The sequence below is a fragment of the Falco punctatus genome (genome assembly GCF_963210335.1).
Source record: "Falco punctatus genome assembly, chromosome: 7".
Lineage (NCBI taxonomy): Eukaryota > Metazoa > Chordata > Aves > Falconiformes > Falconidae > Falco > Falco punctatus.
In genome coordinates this window covers 55,845,139-55,870,477 of record NC_137587.1, presented here as the reverse complement: position 1 = coordinate 55,870,477, position 25,339 = coordinate 55,845,139, and the positions used below count along the sequence as shown (strand labels likewise).

Below are 25,339 nucleotides of genomic sequence, written 5' to 3'. Positions count from 1 at the left end.
GTTTATTTGGGTTTTTGGTTGGGTTTTTTTTAAGAAGAGAATCAAGTGTTATGCTGAATTCAACCTTTTGTACTATGATGAATTCAACTATACTCTCGCCATTAGCATAGTTATTTTGGCTTAAAGTTTGGGGGGTTTTGTTGGTTGGTTTGAGAGGTTTATTTGGGTTTTTGGTTGGGTTTTTTTTTTAAGAAGAGAATCAAGTGTTATGCTGACATACTGTGGGGTCCGAGTCCCCTTAAAACACAATGTCTTGTCAAAAGGCATGTTAAGACTTGCCACCTTGTGAACTTAAACCTTAATTCACATCATAGGAGCACCTGAGGAGCTGTTACACTGTATCCTACAAATGTAACAACAGCACAGACTATGACGGATCAATAGCAAAGGCATCAAAGTAGTATGTATGGAAAATAATTACTGCGTGCTCAACATTGCTGTTTTAGAGCTTTAATCTCATTATTTTTTTTTTTTTTTTAACATTATTAAGTTCTGGTAGAAAATAACATGGATACCAGTTTAAAATGATAGCTATGACAAGAGATTTATAATGAAACAAAATATTCTGTGGTCCTTTACTAAATTTGCTCAATTATATTGCAGAGTTTCAAACGCACACTAATCCTTTGGTTAGAAGTTCACTCTACAAGAAATACTAATAAACATTTAGATATGATGACCTTCAAGGATGTCTCAACTCTAAAACTGACACATACAAAACAGCCTACTTATGTGTTTTTGAGAAGTGTCCTTTTTAGCTGTGAAATAAAACAGTCTATATCCTCCACCTAAATTTCTGAACTTCTTAACATTCATTTTTTAAAAAGCAATGAAGATGTAGATAGAAAAGGTAGAAATTGGTAGCATTTTTACCAATTTCTCCATGAAAACATGTATTAATAGTTCCTCAACATTCAGCTCCTTGCTCTAGTTTCCCTGTAGTTACAACAGAGATCTAGTTCAGTAACTTTCCATTCTACCTTTAATATTTTACCACTAGTAAAGGTGACTTTTTGGCAATTGCTACAAAATAAGCAGTTAGGTAATGACAAGAATCAAATTAATTTCTCATTTTTGCTGTTTTATTTACATTATGCTAAAGTAGGGGGTAGATATAATTATGGAGCAGAAATACTATTCGCCTGGAAAATGTGCATGCTGTCATTACAGGCTGGAAGTAATCATGAGATCTAGTAATACCTTTAGGAACAGAACACACTGTAGAGGAAACATTCTTCCTTTTAGAGGTAAAAGAGGAAAGTAATTTGCAATATTGCAGATGTGCCAACAGCGACTAGTAAAAGTAAGCAATTAAAGGAATGACAAGATAAGAAGAGACCCACAAACCCTCCAGAAAGAGGACTGATCAGAAGGGTAGAACCCATGCCTCCACCTGACTGGACAAAATGCACTGAGAACTGTAATATCATGCATCTACATAAATTGTAGACTACACGTAATCTTGGATTCACCAGAAAAGAAAATTCAAAGTTAAGCAGGAAAGATCTACTAATAAAAGCAGGATAATAAGTTTAGAGCACCTTAACTCAGGGTCCAGTATTTACTTTTGAAACTGGGACCTTGTATTTTTTTTTCCCCAACAGTGCAACTAAAACTAAAATTCTAAGCCAAACTGTCATATACCCTCTCAGCAACAATAAGGCAACCAAGAAAATAAGTACAACACTACATACAATCTACCAATGTCACACCACCTCAATTTTTTATTGATATTTTTGAACAAAAAAGATTAAAAGAATTTTTAAATCTCAAACTACAATACAAAAATATGAGCACTTTATAAAAGAGCTTCCTATTTTTGACTAGCTGTAGGAAAACACCAGTGTAGAACTATGGTTTTTAACTGACTATATTGTTAGATAAAAGTTTGGAATAAATTAAATTTATTTAAAGCAGCAATTCAGTACATTTCAGAAAAAAAAAATAAGTACCAGAAGGCATTTACTACGCCAGATTAATGATATTAAATAGCTTACTAACGTAACAGACTTTATGTTGTGCTCATTTTGCCAACTTCTTCACTAAATACAGATGTTTTGTACTTTAAAAAAAGGGACTTTTGTCCAAAGCAGACAGCCTACACAGTGTGTTGTAATAACTTGTAAAGTGCGATCTCAAGAGTTACATTAGTAAAACTGTTTTCATTAATATGCTGTGCATTTCAGTGGTTCTAGACTCATTATGCACCCACCCACCCCCTCCCGCCACCCCCAGACACATGGCTCTGAATCACATGAAAACATTGTATTGTAATATATAGTACCATTACAGCTTCTAATAGTTCTGTCTGTCAGAGTTCAAATAACGACGTTTATTCCCCTTGTGAAATCAGCATTGTACACTCAAATCACCTGGGAATCTACCGTTTAACCTGAAACACTCAGCTTTAGTTTAACTACACAGTTGTGAGCTCTGCAATTATCTTCCACTATTAACTGATTATCAATTAACTCAAAAGGTTTCTCAAATTATGATTTTGCTGAAGAAAGCAGAACACTTCATGGTCTAACTTAGGATTGTTAGGACTCAAAATTTCTTTCTTTTTAATAACTAAAGAGAATAACTTAAGCTTTATTTATAGCTTCCAAAAATATTCTACTCTTCTCACTGCAATGTCAGCTAATCATCTGATTGTTAGGATCTGACTTAAGCTATTTATTTTATTAGTGACATACCTGGAGCCACATGAAGTCTTTATTTCTTGCTTTTTTATATAACGTTTAAACTCTATAAATATATTCAACATGTTAGCATTTCTGCTTTGGTCTTCTATAAATTAGGTTTGTATAACACAACATGACAAACAAACAAAACTGCAGGAAAGTAAACACAGGGGGAATTTTTTTTTTGTTATTACCTGTTTCAATTTCCCAGATATAAACTGAATCATCTTCACATCCAACAATTAGCAGATTTTCAAGAGGGTCAAATTTTATCTTCTTCACAGGAAACAGATGCTTTCTGGCATGTAAGAGACATACTCTCTTCTGAAGGTGTAAAATTGCTACTGAGTGATCACTGCACACGCAGCACACTATATTGTTGTCTTTTAACTGCAAAGCATAAAGAACTTCAGTTTCAATACTGTAACCCCAGTCATAACCATATCATTTGAACAAGCCTGGTAAAAGTTGCCCAGCGATTTCTATTCCAGAAAACACCCATTTTAGAAAACACTGTTTTATTTCAGCCCACATCTCCAACTTGTTTTTAACAGGCTAGCTGTACAACTGATCTCCTGACAGGAAAACTTATAATCTCCTCTGATTTTTCAAATTAAAAAAATATTAATTTTAATAACATTTATTCATAATACTTGGCTTATCAAAGCTGTAATTATATAACCAAATATAGAGTAAGTGTCATCCTAAAAGAGAAAGCAGTAAAAAAATTAACCTTTAAACCAAACTGCTGTTTGCGTGATAGAAAATTATGTCAGGTCTTATGACACAAAAGCCAAGAGCAATGTATTTCCAATGAAAAACTGGGTATGTTACAACTGCATTTCACATTCTATGGACCTGATTCAGCAAAGCATTCCTTTCCTGCAAGTAATTTTTGGTGACACATGAAGGAATTCACCCTTATGTACAAATTCAGCCCTGTTAAGAAAACCAAAACACCACCCAAACAGGCTTTAAATTCTAACTAGTTTCCAGAAAAAGGGCTAAAGGGAGCCTTACAAGCATTAAGAACTTAAGCCATTGCAAAACATCTTTTGAACTACTTCGTGTTGGCTCATAAGTGAGCTAAGTCAACCATAAGTATCAACTATGTCTTCACAGGCTTTCTAATGAGAAAAAGATTAAAGCCCAGCCCCATGGAATACCATGGGGACAGAACATGTTCATCAAAATTTCATAGAGCATTCAGAGTACAGTAAGTCTTCTAATTTTTACTTCAAAATTCACTTAAAGAAAAACACCTGAAATTATTCCAGATCTCATAAACCACAAAAGCCTACATGCAACGGCTAACAAGGATGTGTCAGGAACCAAAATCAAGCATACAAATTTAGCTTAAAATACTACTGGTCCAAATCTTTTCTCACTATGTTCAAACCCCTAGCCTTGCCGATTACACTTTTCAACTTCAGAAGTTAGGAGATAATCAGAATAACATACAGATTGATAATCATGATATAAAAAGTGGCAAACAATGTCAAGTGCTTCAATATAATACATCATTGGTTCAGGATCATTTTTTCTAAATCACTGTAGGTATAACCCAACAAGAAATTAACCCCCTGAAATTAAAAGCAACTTTCAAGCAATACAATTAAGTGAATGTAAATTAAGAATAAAGTGCTGCAGGATAAAAGTATTGCCAGATAGATTTTTATCTCATATGTATATACACATACACACATGTATATAGATTATTATTTTTTTTATACTTTATTTGTTACGCTTTCACTTACTCTGTAGTTTTCTGGAGATCGCAAGAGCTCTGTCACTGGACCAGATTGCAGACTAAATTGGTGTAAGATGTCTCCAGTAAATATATCCCAGCAGATCACGACAGAATCCTGGCCCCCTGATAACAGCCAGCTTGGATCAAATCTTACCGATTTATCATGAGGATAAAGTAAACAAGTGACTCTGCTACTATGACCATTCAGAACCTTATAAGGTAGATTATCTGGAACAAGATGATACATAAATTATTTCTGTTCCTTAAGAATAGGGGTTCTATATTTCAAAGTCTATATTTGCTGAAAGTCAGGAGATTCAAAAAATTAAATACAACAATCCTTTACATGAGGATCAAAGAAATTTGGACATGTTCATAACAGGGAGGGCAAAGGTCTTTACTCTGAATTTCATCTACAGAGATTACTGTTTTTATTCCTTCAGCAGAATGACTTTTTAGAGGCAAAAATGACAAAGATGACTACCGCCCACATCATGAAATACCACATATCTCACTTCCAGGTGGCTCCATTCCAACAGCCATTCCAGGAGTCCTAACAGTGCAAAGTACCTTGGTAGTACTAAGCTGTGATCTAACATATCAGCTACAGAAGGAGAGAGAGCATCATAATCTTCCATTTTGCTCATTCTATCCCTGACCGTCACACTTGTTTTTCAAAGAATTTTTACAGGGATCACTGAAGGGGATATCAGAAGTATGCAATCTTCCATGCTTGATTAAGATGAATTTGAACAAGAATTGTTAAAACTCACCTTTCACAGAAGAGATGTTTTCCAAAAGTCTTGCTCTTGCAGTTTTTAAACCTACTGTTACAAAAATTCTCCCATTTTCACATCCACACACGAGCTTATCAAGACTGGGTATGTATACAGAGGAACTGACAACTGCACTTTTGATTCCATCTCTAGATGCACAAAGATGATCAATAATGCCCTCTGACATTGAACGGTGTTTATCAAAGTTATCTTGAATACTCCATGTTGCTGTAATTGGGATCTCTAGGGGTGGGGGAAGAAAATCAGAAGTGTTTAGGATTTTTTATTATTATTAAAAACCATAAACATCTAAAGCAAAATATATTTTTTCATCTCTTTATCATTTTCCTTAGCTATCCTTCCTGCAGCCTAAAGATGGAAAGTCAGCAGTTGCTATTCCAATATTAGATCACATCTCACTAAATCCTTTCTCTTATACTTCTCCATGAACAACCTTAAGCAGGCCCAGCTAAGAAAATTTTCATGGCACATGGTAAAGGAACATTTATGGGCAGATGGTAAGGAAATAGAACATTTATATGTTCAGTTCCGTGAAGATTTTCTAGACACTCATCTTTGTTAGTGTCTCACTCCTAACTACAGGCAATCATCACACAATGAATGAATGAGCATCACCTTCTACTGTGAAAATATTTCCATGAGAATTTAAGTTTTCATTAAAATTGACTTGAAGACATCATTAAAAGGACTGTATCAAGGGCACAGAATTGCCAGACCTTTTGGCGAACCATCAAATGTTGACACAGGGACATCAGGAACATGCCACAAAGTGATTCTTCCTGAAGCTTCACCAGAAAAAAGAACCTTATAGAAAGGCTCCTTCCTTTCATTCACGAAGCCCATGACAAAAGGAAAACTCTGTCAAAACAACAGGAAATAATTATTCTGATACAAATGAGCTGTTAAAGTAATGTAATAATTGCAAATTCAAAGGGTGTTTTTTTTGGTTTTTTGTTTGTTTGTGGGGGTTTTTGGTTTTTTGTGGTGTGGGTTTTTTTTTTTGTTTTTTTTTTTTGTTTTTACACCAAAAGCTGTAGAAACATAAAACAATGGTTGAATCCTCACCTGACCCTAACTCCTGCTCTGACCAGGTCTACTCTGCTTGGTGCAAGCCTGAAGATCACCTCTGCTTTACCAGTATGCTTGGCTAAGCCTACATCCCAAACGGAAAAGTGGAATGGGAGGGCTCCCTAGGTTCACTGTCTCTAAATGGAGAATCTATCAATAGTATCACCAGTGATACTATTGAAAAATATGAAAAAAAGCAGCATAAGTACCAAGATCAGGCTGAGAAAGATGCAGTGAAAAACTGATAATCTTCACATTAAAATAAATTCAGTAAAACTGCGATCATGCTAGCTTAAATTGCTACAAATAACGAAAGGTAAGAATTATGCTTTTACATAGGTAATAGTCTAAAACACCATCATTCAGTCATCTGGAAAGAGAACTACAGACATACAATATAATTGATAAACAGACTTACTGACAGGTATCTAGTTTCATTTAGTCAATGCTAAAACTTATTACAGTGTATTTATCTTTAACAAACACCATGTTTCTATTCTCCCATGAAGACTAGAAGTCTGTAGGCTTTCTTTGTCCATAAGCATAGCACCACAGATAATTCTATATTACCACATCAGTAACAACCAAACTACATGATAACCTACCAGTGACTTGCCAAGAACATCCTGCTTAGTTATTACATAAGCTTTATTCTCAACTATTATAAAAACAGGTGAGATGTCTAAGGGGAAGCTTCTAATTGCTCAAAACTCCCACAGAAGTCAAGAAAAATAGGAAACTCCAGGTATTTCTACACTAGTATATTAGAGTTTACACCAGGCATGTACTTTGGAAGTGTTTGTGTTGTGGATTTATCTTGGAGCATCCAATCAGGATCATTTTTGCATGAAAGTAAACTGGGAAGATATGTGCAGGAGCACACAAAAACCCACACCAAAAAAACCCAACAGCACACCGTGTACTGTAGAAAGTGGGGATGAAAGGTCATCAGCACAAACAGGTTTGTTCCACACATCATCTTTACTTAGGTAGTGTACACAGAATCTGTTTGCTCCTTCAAGATATTTTAATAACATCCCCATATGCTGGATATATCTTATTTGCAACATTGAAGTTTGGGAGTAAATTCCACAATAAGTAACTGTACTGCAATGCAGTTCAGTTTATTATCTAAGAATGAAGATCAAGACAGATCGCCACATCGGCAGTTTTGTTGTCTCACATATCTGTTAGTAGTAAGGTAAATATTAAAGCAGATATATTAGAAAAGGGCAGGTGATATTATTTCAAAAATGCATACATTTTGGGAGAAGCATGTATGAGCTTCCTACCACCACTACAACCCTATAATTTGCCAAGCCATGTGTTTTGGCTTTTTCTTTTCCTTCATGCTACCTGATCTTTTGGCATCCTTCAGCAGTTATCTGATTTTAGATCACAGCATTTGGGGGAAACACTAAATGGCTTGTGCTATTGCCCTTCAACTGAAAATTATATCTGTCAGGCTTCACAAGAGTATGCAACAAAAATACCTTCTAAGAGCCTATAGTTATCAACAGAAAGAAAAAAGAACACTGAAAAACCTTACACAGTCATAGATTTGACAGTGTTTCTAGTCAGCTACAAGTAAAAATGTGTCTCTTGCATATTTTCAGAAACTGTTGAGGTCTCAGTCTCATGCATATATACATAAAACTAATGCAACTGCAGGCAGTGATTAAATCTGTACCTTCCAATGATTACTGTTTCATAAACAGTATTAGTGATAAGATTTAGCAAGAAAACAAGAACCAAAGCTACAGAAAAAGTGTTATATTTGTTTTGGCTCCATTTTGCCAAAGTAAGAACCCCTGCCACTGATTTTTATTTTTTCCTACTTAATTCTAAGAATTTTTTTACTCTTTAAATTAACTGTTTCTCCTTACCTATGTCTTTGTGGTCACACAAAGAACTACTCAAAAAGTCAGTCAAGCTGCAGGTTTTCCAACATAGCTGAGCCCGCTTGTGCTACTTTGTCTAAGCAGTAACTTCTATATTTGAAACTGGTATGATGTGCTTGGCTAAACATGAATTCTCAATCAGAAGTATAAAGATCACCTACTTTTTCAGCTTCTGCTTTTCTTGATCTTAGAGGCTTTTTCAAGTACAGGCCATGGTTCTGAAGTCATGTGTGTCTAATTTTATGCACTGTGGGTACTGTCAGTCTGCTCACCGTATTATGGATGAAGTGTCACATATTCAACCTCCTTTAATTTAGGATGGATACATATGGGAAGCAACATATTTATGTAGCTACACCAAAACATGCATGTATTTCTTAACAAAACAAGAACTAAGCGACTTGCTTACATTTCGCTTGTGGGTTGGCTCTTTTGTTGTTCAGTTGGGTTTTTTTTTTTTTACAGACATAAAAGTAAAAGCTTCTAAAGCTATTTTAGACCACGTAACTTAAAAAAAGTTCTGAACTTTTTGCTAACATTAGAAAAAACATCACTTCAACAATTAGCCTATCTATAGTTGAAAGCACTGGAATCTTTTGCCACATGAAAAAAGTAAATATTGCTAGAATTTAAGACAAAGACATGTTATAAGCATCTGCAAGTTAAGTAAAAATTTTAAAATGAAGGGAAGTCTTGCTCTTTGTTTTCACAGAACAATTAAATCTGTTGATGAATTCAACAATTTTTAGGCATCATTCAGGTAACTGCAAACAAATAATGAATGAAATTTTGAAGCTTACTGTAAACCTTCATGACTTTACCTTATTTTCCTTCACACCAGTAAAGCAGAGTAAATGAGGATAAACAGTTTCTTTCATCACTTTCCCATCAGCAGAATATATACTTTTAGAAAGCCTACTGCATAATTTGAAAAAAAAAAGTTAAAAGCTTTAGAAAGTCATATTTTTTTAGAAAGCAGAACAGTAACATCCAAGATTCACAAGTTCAATTAGAAGTTACCAAATAAGTAATTACAAGCGACTTTTTGAAATCACAGCACCAGCTGCCCAAGTTCTACATGGCTAATCTTATTCCTATGTTCCCTGCTGTGTCAAACAAAGACTGAGGGCTGTCAAACTCAGGGTAAATCTTTGAGTGCCAAAGTGGTTTTGTTCTGGTTTTTGATCATTTGCAACATGCAGAGATTTTCCATAATAAACCTCCCAGAGTTCATCTTGTACCTGAACTTTTTGTGTGAATTTCCCATCTGAGCCCACCTGTTTAGCAGCTGGTAGATGTAACTGTGGCCATCTTCTGTCCAGATGATAAGTCTGTAAGCTGCTAGTACTTCTCCACCAGCAAAGCACTGACCACTTTTACAGAACTCAGTACAAAGCAAGGAGAAATCACAATAGTCATAGACCTAAGCTCAGAAAAACAATAAAATATAAACAAATAGTACTGGCACATTAGTTTTAATTCAAGCTGGTTTGGGGCAATGGATTAATAAATAGAACATTAGCTTGACTCTTTGTAGTTTGACTATGTCTTTTAAAGCCAAAGCAGTTTTCAACTATCAGACTACTGCAAAGTCAGAATCAAACCATGTATTTCGAAGACAAAGAAACTGCCAATAAAAGCAGCATTAGAGCCTTCTGTTACATTAGGACATTTTGGATGGGATTTAGCTTGGTTTGCTTTGTATTCATTATTATTATTTACTGGACTATTAATTTCCTGTGAAGAGATAGATAATGAGTTTAGCACAAATATGACATTGAAGACTTCAACAGAAGCAATAAATATTTCTGTCTATATTCTTTAAAAAATGATCTGCTGGCATAATCACAGCACATATCTTAAAGATTACTTTTTCTGTTGTTCTTTGGGGAGCGGAGATTTCTTTTTCACAAATTAATTAAAAGCAAAGAACATACAATCCCCTTTACTTGCAAGAATTTTCATTTCCATTTCTAAAGCTGGTAAAAAAACTTATGCCTTGTTTGCTTCCTCTGACCTTCCCATTTTAAGCTGAAACAGGATATGACTAGGGCAACCTAGGATATTGTCTGCTTGTTCATGTTCCTAGTGGCCTCATAGAGAGAGTATTCATAGCCATATTTTTATAATTTATTCCAGCAGTGTGAGGAAATAGATTTCAGAATGAGAATTTCTACAAATTACTTGTAGCTAATTACTATTAATTAGCTAATTTCTAGCTAATTTGCTCTATTTTCATTACTGTAGAATTAAGGAGCCACTCTAAACACAGATGTCAATCTCTGCTATGCTACATACCACATACTTTCTAATTCAGGACTAAGATCATCATAATTTGCTTGAAAGCTTTAAATTCATTGAAACAAACACTGGAAATCCAACATGACTTATGTATCTATAACAATACTTTAAACAGTAAAATTTAAGCATTCAAACGCAAATGGAGATATTACAAGAAACATGCACCTCTACAGAAAAACATCATAGAAATTAAAACAATGCATGTTACACATTTTTTCCCTGAAAAGCCTATCCATTCTATTGATGGAATTTCTTTATCAGTTTTTTTGTGGAAACTTTTTTTAAATAGCCCAAGAGAAATCTCAAGGATACCCTAAAATTGTATTATTCAAAGTTGACTCAGATGTACATGAAATTGCTGTCACTGCTGTCTGTCTGCCTGCCCCTCCACATCCCCCACCCCCACAGTGGTGTTTGGATCAGGTACATATGTTGCACTAATAGCTCAGGATTATTTTAAGAGGAATGTCATAACACTAGGAAAAAGAAATACAGCATTTTAACAGTAAAGATCAGTTTAACTAAAATTTAAACTAATAATGGTTTCGGTAACTAGATGATGATTTTTTACATCTACAAGAAAATGTTATATAGTCTGGGGTCTTTAGTTTTGTTGGCTACTATTAGTGGAACTCAGGCTATTGGCCCTGAAGGAACAAAGGCCCCTGGGTTACTGAGGGCTTGCCAACTGTGATTACTTCTGTCATACTTAAACAGTTTTTGTGTATCTTTGTCTCCTTTTGAAATGCACTGTGCAGGGGACTATAATGCATCCAGTGCTCTAAAACTAATAATGTAATCCCCTTTCTAAAGCTGTCTAATACTGAAAGTAATCCCCTTTCTACCCAGCCAATTTCATGTTAAACTTTTAAAGCAGAAATACATTAATAAAAAATAAACACCTCATCTCAGTCAGGCAATTAAGATAAGTAGAGAAGGGATACAGTGCACTATTATATCTGACAATTAGTGAAAATTTTCTTTAAGCTGAGGAGAAAAACAAGTATCTGCATGTAAAAGTGACATTAACTTTTCAAAATTATTAACATAATTAAAATAAAGTATAATGCTCAATAATGTACCTGCCAGCATGTGGAGGACACAACTAGAAGGAGCCTTTCAGTGTAAGTACAAAACCGTACTGCTCGACAATTTATACAGTCCAGAGATTTTGATTCCTTCTCACACACACTTTGTCTCTCCTTTATAGCACATGGGAAGAAAGCCGTAAGATTTATTCTAGATATCTGAGCTTTTACTTTTGGATAGAAACAACCCACTGAAAATAACCCTGTTAACATACACTTTCAAAATGCAAAGCAACATATAATTCTTAATTAGAAGTGAGACAGAAAGACAGCAAAGTTCAAAGTACCATGTAAACAGAAGACATTCAGCATGGTTCAGACCTTGATCTCACTTAAAGAAGTGATAATGAATATGGAGAAGGATTAAAGGTAGGTCATAAGTAGCATCTGCTGTAATGAATAACTGTTAAGTATTCTTCCGTCAAAAATATAGCTACAACCACCTATAAACTGACGGTATCAGATTCAAAATGGCTAATGAATAGTCTGCTTTCCCTCTCATCCTTGTTGCAACCAGGACAGTCTGAGACATATGGTGTTGTCATATGTCTTATTTAAACTTAACAACTCTAAAATGTAGTAGAAAAGCAATTAATTTTCTTAGCTTTATATAGCTGAATGTACGGATGGTTTAAAAACATATGTTTTCACCCTTCTTGTGTGAATAACAGACTTCTCAAAGGCCATCATGCTCAAAATTATTATATTAGGATTATTTTTATTAATTATTGATTATATCACTGACATCCTCTGTTTTGTAAAGATACCAACAGTATCAAAACAACTAAAGGGAGAAGTATGCTGGTCATTGAATCATGGCTATCAAACTGCAAACCACTGTCTCACTACAACTTGCAGCTCTAATTCTGATTATATCCAACAATATTTGTTAAAATACTGCTCTTTTAAATATAAAGTAGCCTGATTGTTACTAACTCTGCACTCCTCCCTTCCTAAAAGAAAGCCCCAGGCAGTTAAAGGATGGCACTGTATCATATATGCTTCTCTGATGTCTGTAATCAGTTGTTCCAGTCCCCAGAATTTCTACAGCATGATAGTATTTCTTCTCCTAGGAATGTTGAAAAAGACACCCACTTCACCCCACCCAAAAAACCCACTTCAGATAAACCAAAAGCACTAGTATGGTATCAACCTTGACAGACTCTCCTGAGGGGCCTGATTCTACCCGTTAACAAGTAGTGCTGCAGCATGCGCTGCAGTTTATCGAGCAAGGCAGTAATCTATTACGGGTGTTCAGAGAAGATTGTTGACATTTTGCCATTTCTGTTGATGATTCATAGTACTCAGCTGTAAGACAGAGGTCCCTTTGTGAATCTAGCTCTCAGCGTTTAATTCAAACCCACTACATTGTATTCTAATTCTAACACTTCTGCATGTCAAGTGACAACTGCTGAGAGTATCAACATGGAAAAGTTGGTACAGAATAGCATAGTTGAAGATGGAGAAATAGGGCTCTTCACATAGGAAGTCTTTCCCAAGTGAACACAGCATTGTAGAAACAGACAGAAGAAAATAAAGTCTAAAGGACCATTTTAAATAAAGTAACAAGGGTGAAGAGGGAATACCAAGACTGATTTTGAGAAGCCTTGAGTTTAAAAGGACAGAGTGAAGGGGTTAAGAGAATGGAGTGACATTATCAGGACAACAGGAAAGCATTACAACTTCAGCATCATGAAACACGGGAAGACAAGAAGCTTGGGCAAGAGACATTGCAGTTGTCAAGGCAAGAGCTGTCTAATAGCCCACCTGATTTTTAAATAGTAATATGAGGGTGTGTTTTCAGAATTTTGTGACAAAATTAATCAATTTGTTTAATATATATCCAGAAGATTAATTTATTCATATTCTGCTTCGATGTATCCTTCACTTGAGAACACTACTACACTCATGTCGACATTCAAACTACTGTTTCACACCTCATACAAACTTACCTGTATGCTATTCAAAGACGAAGATAGGTCCCACACTTTAAGAACTCCGGTTACAGACACTGCAACCAATGAGTCTTCTGTGAAAAGTTAACAGTGAGACAGTCAACTTGAAACCAAGTTCAAACAGCACCTAATGCCAAAACAGAACCTTGGCATAGATGCTGGTGTTCTATACAGCACTAAAACATGGATTCTGCAGGACACTGTTTAGATGAAATACTAATTTTACACAAAAATAACCAATTGGTGTACAGAAAGACAAAACATGCAAGCAAGTAGTGAATAATTATTTCATCCAATCAGATACATTTTAATAGCAGGCATAGAACAGTGGGTTTGTGTCCTTTATTCCCCCAATATTACAAAATTAGTTTGTATTTATAGCCAAGAAATGAGCTGCTTGCAACCAGTGTAGAGGCTGCTTGTTTTTCTCTTTCAGAAACATTAAATGAGGCATGACCAGCATTAGGACTATTACAAACACCTCAAGCGCCGCCAATAAAATGTTAATATCTTGTACATAAGAACTCTGTAAAACATGATTGGATATTAAATCTAGTAGTATTGTACTATGTATACAGAAGTATTTTATCACAATTTACTTGGCCTACATAAATACATCTACAATGTATACCTTGAATTCTTGCAGAGTGTACAATACACATACAATTTATCCAATCAGGAGACTGAGATGATGATAAAGTGTGAAGAACACCCAAAGTCTTAGCATCAATAATAAGAACATCTTGATATTCTCCACAACAAAGAAGCCAGCCTTCACCTGTCATTCGGAATGAGCAATGGTAATACTGTACAAATGGAAAGAAGAGAGTCAGCATACAGAGCTACACAAATTGGCACACATTTTTCATATTATGCATGTCATACTTGGAAATATAATCAAAACTTATAGCATTACTGACTACTGCATATGCAAGACTATACAGAATTTTGCTAGTGACACAAGTATTTCACGTACATATATATCAATTTAACATAGGAATACAGCTTAGATGTGCTTCATACTGAAAGCAATATCTGCCCTGCCCTAATACTAGAATTTTTAGAAGCAATCAAGGTGTTAACTTCCATTATAAATTGCTAAACAGTTTGAGACTTGTTTCTCCGAGAGGCCTTGTCTCTCTCCAAATACTTGATAAAGCTCCAGTTATCAAGGAGTACATAAAGATGAATAATTCAGGGGAAAATGCAGAAGATCCATAATAAATATTTTCATAATTATTTTTCCATTATTTTCCAAGAAGAATTTCTATTCCATGATGAGATAGTCTTCATTTTGACATTAAATGCTCCAGTGTCCAGAAGATTCATTCTTTCTCAACAATCATGTAGATATAAAAAGACACATAGCAAAGTACTATGGAACAGAGATGACAGCAGTGCAGAGTGACTATGAAGATTTCTTTTTTGCTACATGTTTTATATATGCAAGGACATTTGCATTTTGTGTAAGATCTATCTGCAATTGTACACATAATTGCTATAAATGTATAAGCAGCAACCTCAAATGGAATTTACAAGTACGTACTATCCTTCAAGTTAAGAGAACAACCATGCAGTCAGAAGAAAATATCAGACAGACAGAAAATTCTGCCTCGTTTCCTACAAGTTCTTTGTACATTCAGTTTTGCTTAGATAATTCTTGGTCAATCAGTTAGCTAACTGAAGCCTGAAAACAAAAGGAGCATAAATAACTGGGAATAGGACAAGTATCTCCACAGATATTAGGAATTAGAGGCAGAAATACTTAGCAGTAGAAACTATTTGTAATTACTGTTACTCTTAAATTAGGCTAGATGTGGAGGATTTGTATAGACAGTTAGTCCTCTGAGAAAATCCCACTCTGGTTAAGACCCACAAATAGTTAAGAGCTGACCCTGGTGTTAAACTTCATTTCAAACAGCAAATACTCATTTTGCACTGCTTGACATCTGGCATTCATAGCTGAATCATGTATGCTGAACAAAAGGTACCTACTAGACCAGATAGGTTAGTAGTTTAATTAAAGTTTAAAACATTAACTAAAAATAAAGCAGGGATTTTAAATAGTGATGCTATCAAAAAATAAAAAACAGTGTGAACTAAGCCTTCTAGACAACAACATTCTGTAGGAAATTATATTCTCTCACGTACTATTACACCCCAAGCAATCATTTACCATGGAACAACAAAAACTACAACAGACTAAAAAATAAACTAGCTTAACAAAAAACCTCCATCCTCCAAAAAACCCTCACAAAAAGACCAATTTATTACAAATACCTAAAGGTTACATTTTAAGAATAGTTTTCCCTCCTAGCAACATTTGGTCTTCTTCCTAAGACTGTTTTCCTGTTACATGTTCCTATTTTCATTTAGCCATCTTGCCCAAGTTGTAGAACAAAAATAGTTATCTAGCCAAAGTTAGGTTTAGCTTACTTTTAATAGAGGAGAAGTAACAATTTCCTAGAAGCATTTGGTTTTCCTACTTGAAGGGTAAGAAAGAAGATTTTACCTCTGATCTCCACAAAAACATACAGAGAATGTTAGATATTCAGCTAGGTCAGATCTGCCTCCTGTTCTGCAGAAGTCCCCAAAACTAACTATTAAAATCTAATTAAGCAATATCAGAAAGCAGATCATACCACACCTCTGTTACATTATAATTGAAGTTCTTTTGTGTATGCATATACTTGCACATGTAAAGAGAATAAATATATAATTTTTGTGCATATGTTTAAAGCATAACTTCTTAACAGTCTATGCTTTTTTTAATATACACACACATGTAAAAACATTTATTAAGAAGTGTTTCTTCTATAATTTTTATTTGGTCATCTACCCAAGCTTTCTCTCTTCATCATTAACAACTACATGTGAAGTCATCATGTCAACCAAAACAGTGTCATGAAAAAAACTGTTTTTTCTGGAAGCTTTATAATATTTGGATTCTGAATTTGGCCACAGTTTGAGTCACAAGAGGTCCCAGATTTTCATCATTTGGAGGCTTAGTTCCACCCTAGACTTCCTCACTGAAGAAAGACACATTGTAATTAACCTAGGAGCCCTGAGTTGCTTTTCTAATATATCCAGAAATGAGCCATCTCACTGAATCAAATCCATATATGCTGGGCTACTCAATCATATACATACATGTATTTCAAACACACCCTCACACTCCAACATCTAGATGCCTAGTATACCTGGATACAGTTCAAAGACACTTGAAATTATCTGAAGTAATACTTAAAGCAATTTGGCCTCTGAAAAATAAGTGATCTGTCTGAGTTCTGCAATGAATGAAAGTGTATCTTTAGAAGCGAGGCAGAGCAGCAGTCTTTTGGAGGTCAGTAGTTAGGCATCAAAACCTTTCAAACACTTGAAACAAAGACCTTCAGCAGATTGCGTCACAATGTCTGGCTAGACTGCTTTTACTTCTAAAAAATTACATCGCCATAAAGCCAGTATTAAACTTGTAGTTTCCATGCAATTTTAACACAGGACTAGAGTAAAGATTAAGACAGTTTCACTTTGCTACCCAATGACCAAACCTTAAAATAAGTTAATTGATACTGCATTCCAAACATTTGCAGCTTAAAAAGAATCATTTTTATTTAATTACTTCAGGGGAACATAAGCCTCAGTTCTTTTCTTCGAAGGAAGTCAAAAAGGGAGAAATAAACTTAAAACTACTTATATTGAAACCAGGGTTTTTTCCCCCCTCTCCTATTAAGCATGTTATAATCTATACATTTAAAATTGTATGTTTCTGAAATATATCATGATAAAAAAAGAAAAGCTCCTCTTGTAATGAACAAAGATATTCCACAAAAAGTAGCTATACTTACATAGATGGCTGTATGCCTATAAGGAAGCTTTGCGTTCTCAATGCACTGTCCACTAGTGACATTCCAAACACACATCTCCCTGCCAAAGATAACTTCATATTATTCTCTGTCATTTCCACTCAATTGGCTGGAATAATTTTGTACCACCAATTTTTTCTTTAGTGGTGTACTTAAGTGCAGTCTGGTCGTTTATGTGGCTTTTTGTTACAGATTACTGGGTAAGAAATGTTGTGGTCATTAGCAGGGGATGACATACAGTATCTGCTTTTTTTGTTTTGGCAATTACACCCTGCTGCCCTGCAACAAACCTGACTTTAAGGCCAGCTCTGGTCTACAACAAATTGTAGGTATACTGCCATTACAGCTCGTCAAGGCATCACTGTAACTATCTGTCATTGGAACTACATCCTTCTGAAAGTGATTCATTTCACTGAACTTAAACCACACGTTTTGAAAAACATAACGCATCTTCTGTCACAGCAGACTTCAGTTTTTGAGACTTGAGAGGAACCTCAACTTCTTTTAAGAAGAAACAGTGCCACCATGAGGCTATTCCCGAAACCCGTTATTGAGACAGCACTTGCCTCCTGACAACGCAAATGGCCACGCAACATTGTAGCTATGCTTAATTACATTTAAGGTTAATGTTTGTCAGAAACGCATTAACCAGTCTTCCCCTTCTAGACGTTATTCAACATTCTATAGGACTAGAGTGCAACAGAAACATGATCAAATTAGATGATGTAAATGAGGTATGTTGTCACAGTTCAGCAATCAAATGTTAAACTTTGATACCTTCAGATTTTATTTAAACAGCAAACAGTATTTCCACAGTTGAAACAATCATTTTATGACTTCTGAAGTTACATTCCAAGACATCTTCTGTGTGAGGACTTAAAGAACGGATTGGGGAAAAACAATTTATTATATCAGAAACACCACTTAGTGATTTACATTTTTATCTACACGCTTTCACATTTTGTTAATCTAAAAATATTACTTCATTTATATTTTTGAGCTGAGCAAGAACAGTGAAATTACACGTCTGTAACGTAGCATCAGAGTTGGCAGACCAAGAGTCATAACTTAAACAGAATGCTTATGCTGCACGTTAATTTCTCCTTGTCTATATCAGACTGACAATTAACTGCTTGAGCTACATTACAATGATACATGCATGCAAACATGCACAAATGAGACCAAGAATATAGCTTCAGCTTCTGCATGTTGCACTGAATTTAGTGTGTGTACTAACAAGGAGAGATACCACGTGCTGATAAACTTGTACTACAGCATTTACTATACACATGCATGGGAAATCAGTAAGAACTTCTGAATCATTATGGATTAATTTATAGATTTCCATATAAAAAGTACAAAAAACCCTGCTCAATACTCATCCTTCTGGGAAATGTCAGTTATACAAACACTGAAGAGATTATGAAGTGGGATGAGGGAAGAGTAACATCTTCCATACAATTCCTTCCACCCTCCATACAAGGAGATGGAGCCTTGAAAATGGCAGAAGTGAATGATTCTCAGGTCAGAAAATGCAGTTCAAACAATTCTGCATCTCCTGAAGATGAGGCACCCTATTTGTAATTATCTCAACTTCACGTTGTAACCTTCCAGGAATCAGTGATGGATGCTTTACACTTATGTAATACAGATGAGAAGTCAGCAGTTAATTCAGTAAAAGTGAACATGTAAAGGGGCCAGAAGATCATTCAGTCCTACATATACACATTCCAAGCAACCCAAACAATCCCTTCAGAGGCAGAACCTTTTGGATGTGAACATCTTTCTGTATGGTATGTCTACACCAAACCCCCTGTTTTTTTTCTTAACACTTCACCCCAGCTTTTTCGAAATACAGTATCTTTTCACCCAGTATGATTTGAAAACAGTACTGCACTAACAGAACTTCAGAATTAAGATGGAAAAATAGTTTCACCTCTGAACCCTTGAGCAGAATGTAGGAGGCCAATACAAAACTAACTCCATAGACTTCTTGTCCTCCTTTCTGCACATAACAACCTGAATTGTTCACCACTGTCTGAGCAGTGGGATAGTCCAACCTCTGAAGATTCAGAAGCCTGAATCAGTTTGTTCAAGTTATCCCATTCTTGTATACACATGATTGAGAGAATCAAGAGATCCTAGCAGCTGGAAAGGATAAACAAGCCCCTCAGTAAGCAAGTAGTAGTCCTAAGGTGTTAAAACCTCTTAGCACAGTTGTCCTGCTAATTGGAAAAGATGAACCCAAAATGAGATTATTATTAAGCAGCAAGGCAAAATTGTTTAAGGAAAGGCCTTAAGGAAGTAAAAAGTTAGCCCTAACTCCCTTCAGCAGCTGAAATCCTAAACAGATGGGCTTCAGACCCCAGCTAAAAAGATTATCAAATATTCAGAGAGAAAAAAAAATCTTGAATGCTAACCTAGCAGAGCTGTAGAAATTAGTTTGACTCAAGTGATGGGCCAAGTCACAACAGAGAAGAACCACAATATCAGGAGCCTGTTAAAAGGATATACTCCAAAATAGCAAGTAAGATTTAAACAAAAGACATGGAACATATATGCCTTTTATTCAAGGGCAGTCTTTTCTGTGCTTCCATACATACTCACTGAGCAAGCATAACCTGGATCAGAGTACATTAGCCTCTTGCACTGATTCAATTCTCAAGGCTGAGCTCAGGAAGGAACCGAAAAAACCATCACGATATTGAAAGGCTTCTGAACCTGCTGATTCTCTCCAATAGCCTGTTATTCTCCCTTTGAATGGGGCCTAGCTGACTCTCTGAACAATTAATTCTCCTGAATAACTGGATCCGTGAATCTGTCAAACCCTTCTGTTGTGCAAAAGATGAGCTCTTAGACTATTATATATAAGCAATACAGTCATTGTAAGTAGCTGCTATCCTTTTCATATCATAGAAGTAGATTAAAAACCTCGTGCCAAATGCAGAATCTGACCTACACCTGCCATACATTTCATGACTTTAGAAATGAATAATTGAATATTCAGTTACCTACCCATTTTCAGTAGCACTTACTACATATGGTTGTTTCTCAAACTCTCTTGCTTTTGCCAAACACGTTACAGAAGCAGTATGGCCAAAGAGAATTTCTTTAGATGAAATCTAGGAGAATAATACAATCAATTAACTTAAACATAATATTTTCCATACAAGTTAAGGACATCTAAAAGCAAGAAAATTCTACTTGTAGATGTTTGAGTAATTGTCAGTCTGCTTTATACTCTTAATGTTCTTCAGTCATGTTTCTGGAATGTATAAAGATGTGGATGGATTATGCAGTTTGCATAAAGAGCAGTCTTTGTACTCACTGTAGCCTAAAAAGTGCACCTTCTGAAGAATTTATGGAGCACCAAATGTTATAAAACAGGCAATGTGCAGAATATCTCTGGCCTTCAGCCTACAGCATGTTGCAGAAGCAGTAGAGAAGAAGGGAACTGATATAGCAAAGCTCTTAAGCATGTGTTTCATACAATGTGTTTAAGTAATCCCTTTGATTAGCTTCACTGCATGCAATGGTCTTAATGGTAAAAGGTAGCCCCATTAAAGCACAAACTAAAGTTTCAACCTGTATCTGAATGAGACAGCTAAATCCAAAAATAATAGAACCAAAGTTCTAGAAATGCAGAATAAAAAAAGTGGAACTGTTTTGATTCTGTTCTATTCTCAGAAAAATAAATACAAAATTCAAAGCAATAATAATAATAATATGCCAAGAGGTTTGCAGCTTAATTATACCAACAATACACGTCATCTTATTTCTTCCATCTTTCTACAAATGTTTTCATTGCTAACCTCGTAGAAAGCTCTATTTTTATAAGTAGTTGGGGTGGGTTTTTTGGGTTTTTTTTCCCCCCTTAAAATGACAGGCCATGCTCAGAAATTGGTTAAAGAAAAAAAGACTTTTCAAGATAGGAATCATGATGATTGTGCATGTTTACTTGCTGTCATTACTCACAACACACCACCTCAAATTATAATCAAACCATGATAACCTATGAAAAATTTTCCAAAGTCTGCAAGTAACTGGTTGCTCATATAGGCATTTCAACACTTCTTGCTTCATGAGCTTCCTGTAACAAATACCACACTACCTTTAAAAATTAATCTAAGTAAAGGAAAATCTGGATTATCCCATTGTTAATAATGAAACATAAAACTCCTATCTGTCTACTTGGCAGACTGTAGCACAAGTCTGTAGTGGATACAAACCTTTAATTCTGATGAAAGATCCCAGAGACATATTTGTCCTTCTTGACTTCCCGTAACTATAGTCTGCTGGTCATCTGTAATCATAACAGCAGTGATGCTGTGAGAGGGAGCTATTTTCCCCCACACTGCCACAGCCTGTACTGACACCTTCATAGTCAGCACCTGAAAGCAGAAACAAGTCACAACAGTTCTCAGTAACATGAAACATAAGAAAAAACAAAAGGCAATTTAATAGAGATCTGAAAAGGGGAGCTACAAAATACTGCTGCAAAAATGTTGGTGAGGCACTAAAATGTTTTCTAGCTGTTGCCAACATCACACTAACAGTTTCATTAAGGTAGCTATCCAGTGACAGCTTAAATATGCAGCAGGACAGTGATGTGCCACCATTTTAAATCTAGGCAGTATCAAGCAGAACCAGTTACCAGGGACCTGTAAGATCACAATGCTGAAATATCAGCAACAGGAGTTGTGTGCTGCCCCATAAAACCTGGCTTAGGTCTGATGGGTCCATGTCACTGTCACCTTCTTCCTAATTTTGGTTGGTGGAGTATACCGTGCCTCCTCTATTGCCTCCAACCAGCAGTGCTGCTCATTCTCAGCAGCTAACTGCCAGAGCATGGAGATGGCACAGGAGCAAGGTGTCAATAAAGAGTCTATCATTCCTTCCTAGGAGAATAATGCAAGAGAAAGAGGCAATAGGGCTGGAAGGAAACAACAGCTGGTGGGTCAGGGATGAAAAAAAAACCCACACAAGGCCTAGAACAGCAAAGCACTATACCCTACACTATCAGCTGACTAACTAGCACTATCCTACAGATAAGACCCAGAAGAAAGGTGGAGGCAGAGTTGCAAGCTGGGAAACAGGGAAAGTAAACAGACTCTTTCTGCTGCTCAACTCCTAAGTCCCTTGTCCAAAAAACGTATCATACAATAGATTTTAGTCACTGCTGCAAAAAAAAAATGATTTAATGGAATTTTCCAAAATGACTACTGGTCATTAGTTAGGTCAATACAGTTTCTTATGAACTGCATTTCCAGGAAGCTATTTCAGTGTCCATTCAAACACCAGTAATTACAAAATACCCTAAAGTCCCCCTTATTAAAAAAGTTCTACTTTACTTGGTTTTAAATTTCATGCTTGTTCCTTTTAAAACCACCTCTGCTTGCTGGCTGGATTTTGTACTTGTTTTGCTTCAAACGTTGAGAGGTGACTGAGAAAGCAGTTCTCTCAAGCCTTCTGTCACATTGTTTGCTGTTCAAACTCCCACATTCCTAAGTGTCTAACACATTTCTAGAGTATTCTCAACAATATCTTCAAAATGAAGAACCATTAAGTATCTAACTATAAATAATTTAGCACTTAAACAGTCAACTAACCTAAAAAACCCAAACATTTATGTCCTGTTGTTAAGACTTTCCAGGGGACCTAGTAACACATCCTACAAGTATGTCTCTTTTGGTTCAACTTACGTGAAAGGGCTGGTTGCCGAAGACAGACACAGATGAGCAATACCTTTAGCATCAGTGTCTTTACATGAAAGAGCCCTACACTAAGCTGCCAGTGGTTACCTTAGCCAAGAAACTCCCATGTATATAAGTCAGCTGTATCAAAACTCCCAAAATAACTTGAGTGTACAACATCCTCCAGCACTCCTCCCCTGTATCCTATGATGATCCATTTTTCCAGAAAGCCTGTAGAAATGCTTCTAAAGCTTCTGTTTACCTCCCTTCCCTTTCAGCTTTCTGGAGAAAATGCCAGAAGATTGTTGTCACCTGCTTCCAACTGTTGTCAAGGATGGAATGGTTATGAAGTTGACTTGTGCCTATGAAGCTGTGACTCTGAAAACTGAAATTCTCTTAAACTTCACTGAGGACAGTTTTGACTACCACCAGCATTCATGGAACAGACAGACAGCTGACAGATATTGAGCAACAGCAAAACTGGTTTTATTCATCAACATGTTATGCCCAAGCATGAATGAACAAGAAGAAACAGATTTTAAGCTAATCAGATGCATCATTGTCTAGCATCACTTAAATCAACATTTTATTTATTCTTTTCAAAATATTTTATGTCACCTACTTTTTATCCAAACAGCAATAATACATTGAAGTGATACTTCAGAGCAGCCACTAAGCAAAATTCACCTTTTAGAGAAACACAAAGCTCCTATTTATGCTGGAGAAAGGGGAGACAACAGAACCCTTAGCACGTCCTTAGCAAAGATAATTAAAATCAAAGGGGTGTCAGTAACAGGGTGCTAGAACAGTGTAGTTGGGAGAGGCTAGCCAAAAGACATGACAGTAAAGCCAAAATCTTGTGAGAAGAGACAGGAACTGGGTAGAAGGAAATGCATGGCAGCAGATAACAGCCAGCCAAAGGAAGTAATACAGGAATGATGCAAAGCGACATGAAGAGCAGTTCCTGTAACAATTCAGAAAAGACCAAAGGACAGAAGCAGCCTTTTAAGCTAGCTTAAAGAAACTAATAGAAACCATCACTAAACCCAGCACAGCAACAGCTGAAAGTAGGGACACAGACAAGAGACGACACAACAAAAGTATGAGTAGGGAAAACGTGGGCCTGCTGCTGAATGAGGTGGGTGCCCTGGTGATGAACACCACAGCGAAGTCAAAGTGAGGTGGGCTGAGAACTGGCTGAACGGCAGAACTCGGGCGGCTGTGACCAGCGGCGCAGGGTCGCGCTGGAGGCCTGTGGCCAGCGGTGTCCCCAGGGGTCAGTGCTGGGCCCAGCCTTGTTCAACTCCTTCACCAGTGACCTGGGTGGAGGGGCAGAGCGCGCCCTCAGCACCTTTGCTGGTGACACCAAACGGGGAGGAGCGGCTGCCCCCCCAGAGGCTGCGCTGCCCTTCAGCGAGACCTGGGCAGGCTGGAGAGCTGGCGGAGAGGGACACGGGGAAGTGCCACCAAGGCCAGTGTAGGGTCCTGCCCAGAGAGGGACAGCCCCACGCAGCAGCACAGGCTGGGGCTGCCCTGCTGGGGGGCAGCTCTGCTGGGGGACAGCAGGTTGCCCACGAGCCAACAGGTGCGGGGAGGTGACCCTCCCCTCTGCTCTGCCCTGGTGAGGCTGCAACTGGAGTGCCATGCCCAGTGCTGGGCTCCCCAGCTCAAGAGAGACAGGAGAGGGTCCAGTGAGGGGCTACAAAGATGATGAGGGGACTGGAGCATCTCCCTTCTGAGGAAAGGCTGAGAGAGCTGGACCCGTTTAGCCTGGAGAAGGGAAGACTGAGGGGGCATCTTACCAATGCCTACACATAACTTAAGGATGTAAGTGTCAGGAGGATGAGGCCAGGCTCTTTTCAGTGGAGCCCAGCAACAAGAGGCACAAACCGAAACACAGGAAGCTCCATCTGAATATGAGGAAGAACTTCTTTCCTTTTGAGGGTGACAGCACTGGAGCAGGCTGCCCAGAGAGGTTATGTGGCTCCTTCTCTGTAGATATTCAAAACTTGCCTAGACACAATTCTGTGCAACCTGCTCGAGGTGAACCTGCTTTAGTGGGAATTGGACTAAATTATGTCCAGAGGTCCCTTCCAACCCTGACCATTCTGTGAAGAGGTATCTTTGTTACTACTAATAAAAGCCTTAAGTAACATAGAACTAAAGGAATGTTCTTGCTGCTTGACAAGATCATGAGATGAAGGGCTGAAATGACTAGTGTGGTACAATATCAGGGTCC

At 36.7% G+C, this 25,339-nt stretch overlaps 1 protein-coding gene across 3 annotated transcripts in view; it reads right to left on the bottom strand.

Annotated features, from left to right (window-relative positions):
- Positions 1 to 24,651, bottom strand: part of WDR72 (WD repeat domain 72) — a 123,235-nt gene extending 98,584 nt beyond the window's left edge. For 2 of the 3 annotated variants that reach the window (XM_080396621.1, XM_080396620.1), the window contains exons 1-11: positions 20,443 to 24,651; positions 17,390 to 17,468; positions 14,176 to 14,350; positions 13,542 to 13,618; positions 11,584 to 11,703; positions 9,478 to 9,623; positions 9,022 to 9,118; positions 5,948 to 6,089; positions 5,208 to 5,453; positions 4,442 to 4,662; positions 2,879 to 3,074 (exon numbers count right to left, since the gene is read on the bottom strand). In XM_080396621.1, coding sequence (XP_080252747.1) covers positions 2,879 to 3,074; positions 4,442 to 4,662; positions 5,208 to 5,453; positions 5,948 to 6,089; positions 9,022 to 9,118; positions 9,478 to 9,623; positions 11,584 to 11,703; positions 13,542 to 13,618; positions 14,176 to 14,350; positions 17,390 to 17,464 — 1,495 coding nt within the window. In that variant the 5' untranslated portion in view covers positions 17,465 to 17,468; positions 20,443 to 24,651. Of the gene's footprint in view, positions 1 to 2,878; positions 3,075 to 4,441; positions 4,663 to 5,207; positions 5,454 to 5,947; positions 6,090 to 9,021; positions 9,119 to 9,477; positions 9,624 to 11,583; positions 11,704 to 13,541; positions 13,619 to 14,175; positions 14,351 to 17,389; positions 17,469 to 20,422 lie in introns of all 3 variants that reach the window. The other variant, XM_080396622.1, reaches the window with a different exon arrangement.
- Positions 24,652 to 25,339: the final 688 nt, after the last annotated feature.